The sequence below is a fragment of the Microchirus variegatus genome (genome assembly GCF_963457635.1).
Source record: "Microchirus variegatus genome assembly, chromosome: 11".
Classification (NCBI taxonomy): Eukaryota; Metazoa; Chordata; class Actinopteri; order Pleuronectiformes; family Soleidae; genus Microchirus; species Microchirus variegatus.
Genome location: NC_139812.1, coordinates 8,211,617 through 8,223,507, shown reverse-complemented (window position 1 = coordinate 8,223,507; position 11,891 = coordinate 8,211,617). Strand labels below are relative to the sequence as shown.

General features: G+C 37.8%; 1 protein-coding gene across 1 annotated transcript; it reads right to left on the bottom strand.

Moving 5' to 3' along the window:
• Positions 1–1,674: 1,674 nt before the first annotated feature.
• Positions 1,675–9,760, bottom strand: cnrip1b (cannabinoid receptor interacting protein 1b; the record flags this gene model as incomplete). Its single annotated transcript, XM_083897697.1, has 3 exons — positions 1,675–1,839; positions 8,309–8,453; positions 9,582–9,760. The coding sequence occupies 3 exons, from the start codon at positions 9,758–9,760 to the stop codon at positions 1,675–1,677; spliced, it is 489 nt and encodes a 162-aa protein (XP_083753823.1).
• Positions 9,761–11,891: the final 2,131 nt, after the last annotated feature.

The window sequence follows — 11,891 nt, the reverse complement described above, 5'->3', positions numbered from 1 at the left end:
ACATAATTATAATGGATATAATATTAGAATGCATTATAAAATTCAACATTTAAGGACACAGATGTGAAGATGCACAATAAGGTGAAGGATTTTGGGTGAAGTCAAATAAGAGAGTCAAATGTGTTCTCTGATGTGTCTCAATTGTATTGCCTGTAGCAGGTAGGTTTCTCTGTAAAGTTCACTGTGACAGTATATATATATATATATTATATATAGAATATTGTATTGAATTATTGAATAAAGCTGCCACAAGTAAATACTTTGCACTTTACTTAGAATAAAAGGAATAAGGATAAAATAATTTTCACAACTTTTCTGAATGATACAAACAGTACATTTTGCCACCATGTCTTTGTTATTTTGTTGCATAGGTCAATTCATTATTATACTAAAACTACTACATTACAGTATTTTTTGGTAGAAATTACTCACAGTAATATAAAAACATTTGCATGATCCACAGTACAAAAATACTAATTTCTGCCATATCAATATATTCCATGAGAAAATTATTTTTTGTTTATATTTTAAATGCATTTGTCATTTGGAAGAGGTAGAGAAAACAAACATACTGTTAGTAAAAGCACAACTTCATCAAAAATACAAAACGTCAAATACTGTACTGTACTGTAAACTGGTACCACAAAAATACATATTCTGTCAACACAGCTACACAGGTTTCATTCCAAAACATCTCAGGACTTTTTTTTGTTGTAGTTTCTAAATTAACCCAGGGGCAAAACGAGTATGGGCTGAAACAAGCATTGAAAACAACAGACTAATGCTTTCTTTCTTTAATTAATTAATTAATTAATTAATTAATTAATTAAAAATTAAAGAGAAACTGTGCACTTTTACGAGCCTGTCAAAAATGTCATCAAGGCACAATTTGGCAAAGTGTGCAAGTTCTTCCTATGGAATGAAGCTAGTAGCTTTTTTAAATGCATTTAATACTGTTATCAATGGCCTTGGATATGGTTTAGATTGAATAATGTTGGTGTGGCTGCATGGTCTATACACCCACATGTACTGTATCAGTCAAGAGTGACTTATATAGTGACTTGATATATTTAAAGGTGTGGACAGTGAGCTTATAAACTTTTTTTAATAAAATATTAACATGGCCTGTTATACTTGTGTTGTTTTTATGCCAGCAGTAGTAACAACCGTCATGGCATTCATTTTTGAAAATGTTTCGAATAGATGTTTTGGAATTAAAGTCATCACACATTACCAGTATAGTAGTAAAAGTACAAAAGCACCTCTGTACAAGCACCACTTGTAAAACACACACATGTGGACGGATACAGCACTATACATACATCTAAATATGATTAAAAAACACATTTAAAAGTAGATTTAAAAGTAGATTATTAAGTGCTACACATTTGTATAACCACCATTAACTAAATGAAAATAAAATCTAAAATAAAACCAATAGTTTAAAGACTAGAAACATAACCATATTCCATGTATGCTGCCCTTGAATGTGATATGACAGTAAATGTGGTGCATTTATGCTTTTTAAAAATACAAGACATTTGTGTGTGAAAAACAGTGAAAAAATGAGCAGAGAGTGAAGGTAAAAGTAAACAGCCTCTTCACCTCTTCCTATGTCTGCCACACTGTGTTTGTGCTCAGAGCACACGCTGAATGTTTCAGGCTGTTCCTCGTTCAGACAAACGTCTCCTTGTTGACCCACATGAGTGTGCGTGTGTCATTGGGTTTGCATTCATACTCAATGCTGTTGAAGCTGTTCCCCCACTGGCAGTGGTCCCTCTTGTTGTAGTTGTAGTATTTCACCTGCCACACCGTCTCAAACGTCCCCATCTCTGTGAACTGAAGGTAGTGAAAGACACAGTTTACTACATCCTGGAAAAGTACTGTCGGTGACCTGATTTGATTAACAAACAAAGAGAGGACAGATGGAGATGCACAATAGGGATGGGCGTTATGTATTCAAATAGAATAAATGCTATATTTTCATTCTTCCTCACTTTTATGTTTGCTAGAGAGTTTAGAGTGGAGAACTGTTATGTGGATGAAGTGAAGTCACTAAAAGGTGACCAGTATTAAACTGTTCATTGTCTTCAATAGAAATATGTATTCTTATGGATTTAAAGAATGTTGGAAAAATCAGTAGTATTGTCATTTTTAAGGCAATGTTAGATATTATATGATAAAGTCAAATGTCATGATTCTTTGACACAATTGAAAATTGAAATTGAAATAATTCACAATAAAAAGTATTGTTAATGATGACCCTAATTAATTAATAACTAAGCTTAATTATAAATAAGCTTTGACACTTGAAGGATCCACCCTCAACCCACTATAAAACACACCACCGTATCAAACTGCTCTCCAGTTTACACCACAAAACACATGTAACTCCTGGGATACACTAGGAAACAACCGTAACCATGGAAACACCTGTCTTTTAATTAAGAACCTAGGCATCAGCAAATACTAAACACTCAACAGTTATTAATTTACACAGTTAAAATGCAAGCAGGAAACAAATAAAAAAGAATCCAGATAAAATGTACAAGCACATTATGAAAAACAAGTTCATGTTGTGGAGTCGGACCTCAAGAACTCTCAGTTTGGATACGTTCAATGAAATCAACTCAGTTAGTTACGACGCTGAAGTTGGCACCACATTCGCGAAGTTGGCACCACATTCGCCGTTCCACCTTAAAAAATGCACGTTTCGGCCACTGGGTGGCGAGCTATTCTGCAGAGCACACGGCTGTTGCCCGGGGGTGTTTTTTTTTTTTTTTTTTTGTTTCCCAAAATACTTGCCAGCACTTACAGGTGCATACACATACAATAGAAAAAAAGACTTGTATTTATTAAAAAACACACAAATTAAACACTTTAGAAGAACAGCATTCAATAATATTTACTCATTTTAATTTTTAATCATTAATAATTTTGATATCTTTTTAGTTCTGTGAGGGGGATATTGTTGATATAAACTGTTATAATGTTACTGATACAACACATACATATGTCCATATTTACTGTGGAATTTTGGAGAAATAAGGTTTCCCATTGAATGTCTCACCTGATTCAAATACTACAGCTTCTCACCTTTCCAGTGATGCCTCATATGTCCATATTGACTGTGGAATTTTGGAGAAAATCCACTTCAAATATCAACATTTTGACGTTTTCATTGCAACACTTGCTGACTTTGCAGTGCCACCTAATGGACAAATAAGGTTTCCCGTTGAATGTCTCACCTGATTCACATCCTACACCTTCTCACCTTTCCATTGATGCCCTTTATATATACACATTTATTGTGGAATTTTGGAGAAAATGCATTTCAAAAATCATAATTTTGACTCTTTTATTGCAATAGTTGCTGACTTTGCAGTGCCACCTAATTGACAAATAAGGTTTCCCATTGAATGTCTCACCTGATTCAAATACTACAGCTTCTCACCTTTCCAGTGATGCCCTATATGTCCACATTTACTGCGGAATTTTGGAGAAAATCCACTTCAAAAATCAACATTTTGACGTTTTCATTGCAACACTTGCTGACTTTGCAGTGCTACCTAATGGACAAATAACGTTTCCCGTTGAATGTCTCACCTGATTCGAACACTACAGCTTCTGACCTTCCCAGTGATGCCCCATATGTCCATATTTACTGTGGTATTTTGGAGAAAATCCACTTCAAATATCAACATTTTGCAACAATTGCTGACTTTGCAGTGCCACCTAATGGACAAATAAGGTTTCCCGTTGAATGTCTCACCTGATTCGAATACTACAGCTTCTCACCTTCCCAGTGATGCCCCTTATCTCCATATTTACTATGGAATTTTGGAGAAAATGCATTTCAAAAATCATAATTTTGACTCTTTTATTGCAACAGTTGCTGACTTTGCAGTGCCACCTAATGGACAAAAAAAGTTTCCCGTTGAATGTCTCACCTGATTCACATCCTAAACCTTCTCACCTTTCCATTGATGCCCCATATATCCACATTTATTGTGGAATTTTGGAGAAAATGCATTTCAAAAATCATAATTTTGACTCTTTTATTGCAACAGTTGCTGACTTTGCAGTGCCACCTAATGGACAAATAAGGTTTCCCTTTGAATGTCTCACCTGATTCAAATACTACAGCTTCTCACCTTTCCAGTGATGCCCTATATGTCTATATTTACTGCGGAATTTTGGAGAAAATCCACTTCAAAAATCAACATTTTGACGTTTTTATTGCAACAGTTGCTGACTTTGCACTGCCACCTAATGGACAAATAACGTTTCCCGTTGAATGTCTCACCTGATTCACATCCTACACCTTCTCACCTTTCCATTGATGCCCTTTATATATACACATTTATTGTGGAATTTTGGAGAAAATGCATTTCAAAAATCATAATTTTGACTCTTTTATTGCAATAGTTGCTGACTTTGCAGTGCCACCTAATTGACAAATAAGGTTTCCCATTGAATGTCTCACCTGATTCAAATACTACAGCTTCTCACCTTTCCAGTGATGCCCTATATGTCCACATTTACTGCGGAATTTTGGAGAAAATCCACTTCAAAAATCAACATTTTGACGTTTTCATTGCAACACTTGCTGACTTTGCAGTGCTACCTAATGGACAAATAACGTTTCCCGTTGAATGTCTCACCTGATTCGAACACTACAGCTTCTGACCTTCCCAGTGATGCCCCATATGTCCATATTTACTGTGGTATTTTGGAGAAAATCCACTTCAAATATCAACATTTTGCAACAATTGCTGACTTTGCAGTGCCACCTAATGGACAAATAAGGTTTCCCGTTGAATGTCTCACCTGATTCGAATACTACAGCTTCTCACCTTCCCAGTGATGCCCCTTATCTCCATATTTACTATGGAATTTTGGAGAAAATGCATTTCAAAAATCATAATTTTGACTCTTTTATTGCAACAGTTGCTGACTTTGCAGTGCCACCTAATGGACAAAAAAAGTTTCCCGTTGAATGTCTCACCTGATTCACATCCTAAACCTTCTCACCTTTCCATTGATGCCCCATATATCCACATTTATTGTGGAATTTTGGAGAAAATGCATTTCAAAAATCATAATTTTGACTCTTTTATTGCAACAGTTGCTGACTTTGCAGTGCCACCTAATGGACAAATAAGGTTTCCCTTTGAATGTCTCACCTGATTCAAATACTACAGCTTCTCACCTTTCCAGTGATGCCCTATATGTCTATATTTACTGCGGAATTTTGGAGAAAATCCACTTCAAAAATCAACATTTTGACGTTTTTATTGCAACAGTTGCTGACTTTGCACTGCCACCTAATGGACAAATAACGTTTCCCGTTGAATGTCTCACCTGATTCACATCCTACACCTTCTCACCTTTCCATTGATGCCCTTTATATATACACATTTATTGTGGAATTTTGGAGAAAATGCATTTCAAAAATCATAATTTTGACTCTTTTATTGCAATAGTTGCTGACTTTGCAGTGCCACCTAATTGACAAATAAGGTTTCCCATTGAATGTCTCACCTGATTCAAATACTACAGCTTCTCACCTTTCCAGTGATGCCCTATATGTCCACATTTACTGCGGAATTTTGGAGAAAATCCACTTCAAAAATCAACATTTTGACGTTTTCATTGCAACACTTGCTGACTTTGCAGTGCTACCTAATGGACAAATAACGTTTCCCGTTGAATGTCTCACCTGATTCGAACACTACAGCTTCTGACCTTCCCAGTGATGCCCCATATGTCCATATTTACTGTGGTATTTTGGAGAAAATCCACTTCAAATATCAACATTTTGCAACAATTGCTGACTTTGCAGTGCCACCTAATGGACAAATAAGGTTTCCCGTTGAATGTCTCACCTGATTCGAATACTACAGCTTCTCACCTTCCCAGTGATGCCCCTTATCTCCATATTTACTATGGAATTTTGGAGAAAATGCATTTCAAAAATCATAATTTTGACTCTTTTATTGCAACAGTTGCTGACTTTGCAGTGCCACCTAATGGACAAAAAAAGTTTCCCGTTGAATGTCTCACCTGATTCACATCCTAAACCTTCTCACCTTTCCATTGATGCCCCATATATCCACATTTATTGTGGAATTTTGGAGAAAATGCATTTCAAAAATCATAATTTTGACTCTTTTATTGCAACAGTTGCTGACTTTGCAGTGCCACCTAATGGACAAATAAGGTTTCCCTTTGAATGTCTCACCTGATTCAAATACTACAGCTTCTCACCTTTCCAGTGATGCCCTATATGTCTATATTTACTGCGGAATTTTGGAGAAAATCCACTTCAAAAATCAACATTTTGACGTTTTTATTGCAACAGTTGCTGACTTTGCACTGCCACCTAATGGACAAATAACGTTTCCCGTTGAATGTCTCACCTGATTCACATCCTACACCTTCTCACCTTTCCATTGATGCCCCATATATCCACATTTATTGTGGAATTTTGGAGAAAATCCACTTCAAAAATCAACATTTTGACGTTTTTATTGCAACAGTTGCTGACTTTGCAGTGCCACCTAATGGACAAATAACGTTTCCCGTTGGATGTGTCACCTGATTCAAATACTACAGCTCCCCACCTTTCAATTGATGCCTACCAATTGAATTTTTTGTCCATTAGGTGGCACTGCAAAGTCAGCAACTGTTGCAATAAAAGAGTCAAAATTATGATTTTTGAAATGCATTTTCTCCAAAATTCCACAGAAAATGTGGATATATGGGGCATCACTGGAAAGGTGAGAAGGTGTAGTATGTGAATCAGGTGAGACATTCAACGGGAAACCCCATTTGTCCATTAGGTGGCACTGCAAAGTCAGCAAGTGTTGCAATGAAAACGTCAAAATGTTGATATTTGAAGTGGATTTTCTCCAAAATTCCACAGTAAATATAGACATATGGGGCATCACTGGGAAGGTCAGAAGCTGTAGTATTTGAATCAGGTGAGACACTCAACAGGAAACGTTATTTGTCCATTAGGTGGCACTGCAAAATCACAACTATTGCAATAAAAGAGTCAAAATTATGGTTTTGAAATGCATTTTCTCCAAAATTCCACAATAAATGTGGATATATGGGGCATCAATGGAAAGGTGAGAAGGTGTAGGATGTGAATCAGGTGAGACATTCAACGGGAAACGTTATTTGTCCATTAGGTGGCACTGCAAAGTCAGCAAGTGTTGCAATGAAAACGTCAAAATGTTGATATTTGAAGTGGATTTTCTCCAAAATTCCACAGTCAATATGGACATATGGGGCATCACTGGGAAGGTGAGAAGCTGTAGTGTTCGAATCAGGTGAGACATTCAACGGGAAACGTTATTTGTCCATTAGGTGGCACTGCAAAGTCAGCAAGTGTTGCAATGAAAACGTCAAAATGTTGATATTTGAAGTGGATTTTCTCCAAAATTCCACAGTAAATATGGACATATGGGGCATCACTGGGAAGGTGAGAAGCTGTAGTATTTGAATCAGGTGAGACATTCAACGGGAAACCTTATTTGTCCATTAGGTGGCACTGCAAAATCAGCAAGTGTTGCAATGAAAACGTCAAAATGTTGATATTTGAAGTGGATTTTCTCCAAAATTCCACAGTAAATATGGACATATGTATGTGTTGTATCAGTAACAATATAACAGTTTATATCAACAATATCCCCCTCACAGAACTATAAAGATATCAAAATTAGTAATGATTAAATATTAAAATGAGTAAATGTTATTGAATGCTGTTCTTCTAAAGTGTTTAATTTGTGTGTTTTTTAATAAATACAAGTGTTTTTATCTATTGTATGTGTATGCACCTGTATATGCTGGCAAGTATTTAAAAAAAAAACAAAAAAAAAAAAAAACACCCCGGGCAACAGCCGTGTGCTCTGCAGAATAGCTCGCCACCCAGTGGCAGAAACTTGCATTTTTTAAGGTGGAACGGAAATTTAAAGAGAACCGGAGGCGAATGTGGTGCCAACTTCAAGAGAACCGGAGGCGAATGTGGTGCCAACTTCAGCGTCGTTCTTATTATGTACCTAAGACACTGTGGTTTTGCTTGTTTCTTTACTGTGGTTTGTTTGACACCTTCAGGCCATTTGTCACTGAATTTGATTAATAAATAAACAAATTAATTTGAATGATACATTAATCATGTCACAAGTATGATCAGTAACAAAAGAGAGGCTATCTCCTCCTACACCCACACTGAATTTTACAACCTTTCATCGATGTGAGAGCTTTGTGTATCCATGCCCTCTGTTCACTACAGCCATACCTGTATGTTGATTTGAACGGGCTGCCTCTCTCCACTCTTGGTGTGTGCCACCCCGTCAGTGTCATACTGACCACTATAGACCACTGACTGGGGGTCTTTAGACTCCTGCTCCAGGGGGAAGGTCCCCCCACCTACACTCATGGACCTGCATACAGGTGCACAACACATATGGGGTTTATCAGTAAACAGTCCTACAAATAAACACTCATGTGAGTGTGACACAACACAACACAACACACACTGTGGTTCATAAAACAAACATTTACTTTTTCAAGTCATACAGGTCTACACCTGTGTTAAATGAGCAAATTTAGTTCAACATGGCCAAAGCATCAGAGCATGTGTGGCCTACTTCTATACCAGAGTGTTCACTCAGGCAGCGTGATTCACACGCTGATATTTAAACATCTCACTCTGGTCCTTATTTGTGGAATCACAGCAGCATTTGTTAGGCGACATAGGCGTAAATCACACGAGGGCAGCTAAATAAAGCCCAAACACCAGAGTCCTAATCTGTGGAGGATTTGACATGTGGCCAATTGGGGTTTATGCTGCCTTCACGTGCTGTTTGTAAAATCATACTTTTGAGTGCTACGGTGGTATGAAAAGCCATGTAGTGCTCTAGTGTTTTGTCCAGACATAATAACACAAGCAGTTTTGAGTTTGATTCATGTAAAATAAGTGTGTTTAAGGCAGATGTGAAAGTGTCTTTGAAGCCTGGAAAACGACTAAGGCCGCAACTTGTATATCATATATTACAACATCAGGGCTGCAGACACATAACAGCCACATTTTCCTACATGACATTTGACCTGTTGATGCCAGGAAATGAGCCTCAGCCCAGCTGCTTTTAATGTACTTACAGTCTTTCTCTGCTATAGCAAGAATGGGCTGAGAAGACCAGAGTTTATGATCTGGCATGCTTAGAGAATATATTTTACTGGGAATCTAGATTGATGCAGATTAATAACAATAATAATAATAATAATAACAATCCAGGATGTAGAATACTGCAGAGACAAAAATGTGTTATCTATATGAGCATATGGCACATTCAGAAAACAAGATCTCCTGCCTTTGCATATTGGCAATAATAATGTTAATAATAATGATAATAATATCACAGAATAATTGATTTTATGTCATTATATATAAGGAATTTGTAGTGAACTACAAATGACCTGGCCGCGATTGCGGCAGAGAAGTGAACACGGGTTATTTAAATCAGGATAAATCAGCGCACCTATACCAACAAATAGACAGAGTTACCTACGTGGCTTCGACCGCTCCTGGTTTCACGACCACCTGCAGCTTGTATTTGGACCCGGTGAGCAGCTTGATGGTCCGGGTCTGACCGAATCGGGCGCCATCGGACTTGTAATAGACCGCGGTGTTGTTAGGGAGCATCTTCAGTGAAATCCCAATTTTGACGATCTGTGGGACGTCGGCCATGTTGCATTACAAATGTCACACCTCCACGGTGAAGGTTCGGGAGGCAGTGCGAGCTGCGTGATGTTGCGTCGTGGAGCTCGCGTGTCGATCGGCTGCGGGCAGGTGGAGAAATTCCGTGCGAAAAGAGCTCGAAGCAGAGCACACGACACAGATCGAGCGCTGCGTAATCCCGTGCAAACTGCAGCTACACAGGCCTAATCCCAATCTGTGTGATCTGTCAACCTCACACCACTCCTCCTATCACATCTCCTTTACTTGTGTGCCTGCCTACACTGTACATCACAGGCAAGACTCAGTACCTTGTAAACTATGTTGGGAAAAGATACTGAAAGTACATTTATGGATTAGTTTGTGAAGAGCAGCAGCACCGGATGGGATTACAACAAAAGACCTAAACAACAACCACACTATGAAAAATAAATTACACAACCGATGTTGATACAAAGCAGGTAAAACCAAGTGAGGAAAACAGTGAATGAATAGCAGATGTAAATGTATGGTATATTATGAGCAGCTACAAATTTATTAAACTTCAATTATGAAGTTTACTTCAACAGATTTGTACATTAATAACAAGAATACAATATTATTTTAGCAATTTACATGATATTTTTATAATTTTAAGAAACACTCAAATGTTTTTATTTATTTATTTATTTATTAACGCTGTGGTCAAACTATCTCACGCTGAATTTTAACAGCCTCCTTACAAACATTTTTAAGGTAAAAAAAAGAAAGAAAAAGCCTGCGATCCAATGACTCTGGCTGATTGGTAAGGACATTAACATCCGGTTTTCAAAATAAAACATAGCGCACCTTTGAATTGGAATTTTTATTTTTTTAAATCTTCACAGCTGAGTTTAGAGTCCTTATAACTGGACTTTTAGCAACTGTATAAAGCAAGTTCTCAAAAACGTTTTGAATAAGAATGAGAAAGTTGTGTTCATGTGTACTGGATATCATACTGAAAAGTTTTGTCAGGTCAATGTCAGGTTAAAAGCGCCATATTGGATCACATTTAGGGATTTAAAAATACAAAAACATTACTGCAGACCAGTACTGACTAGGTTGTGTTCAGGACATCGATGACTACTGCCTTACTGTAAATCAATTTAAAAGTCCAATATCCATACTTTGTAATCAAGTTAAAATTGTCTATTTGAGATGTGATAAAACAACATTTTCCACAAGATTATTCTCAAACACTGCACAGTAAAATGTCTGATTTGCAGGATGCGAGTAATTCCCAAACTGGGGTATATAGATGGGATATACAGACATACAGCCAAATTCAGACATTGCAGTAGATTTTTTTTTCTTACTTGTACTGGATATCATACTGAAACGTTTTGTCAGGTCAATGTCAGGTTAAAAGTGCCATATTGGATCACATTTAGGGATTTAAAAATACAAAAACATTACAAAAACATTACTGCAGACACTCTCCACTCCCGGTGTGACTGACCGCTTAGGCGCCTTAAAGCGGCCAGTTGTCAGTCGTGGCTGATGACAGGGCTGGTAGATCACCCGCTGCTTGTCACCATCAGGGAGAGCGGTCCACCGCTGGACGACCTGGGTCACCTCCTCCTCAGTGAGGTAAGCAGCTTCACGGAGACCCACCAGGAAAGCTGCAAGATCCTGGACCTTGTCCCACCCAGCGACCCCATCCGGTCCAATGACTGCTCCCTAATAAATCAATGTGGTTAATAGTGAAATGGAGGTATAGAGGCATTGGACTATATGTGAAATTAAATGTTATTGAGATTGAATTTAAATAGGCAATAAAGTGTCTTACTTGAGCCTCGTCAGAAGAAGCCTGAGAAGTCCCAGGCTGCTCTGAAGCGGCAGCGGCAGGAGGTGTTGCGGAGATTTGATTATTAAGTTAGTCGACCAAAGATGGAGTTTCCTGGAGTCAGAGATGAGTTAAGTTGAAAAGCTTTATTGGAAGCAGCTCAGATCTGAGGAGAACTGAGACAATGCCGAACATAAAACAAGTATGTTAACAGTTGGGCATCCTCTGTCAGTCTGCCTGTGAGTCCCAGAGTTAGGATACTTAAAGGTGCTTCTTCTGCTGATACATGGAGCTGACCTTGGGGAGGACTGCGCAGTAGCGTCAGTCCTCTGCCCCAAT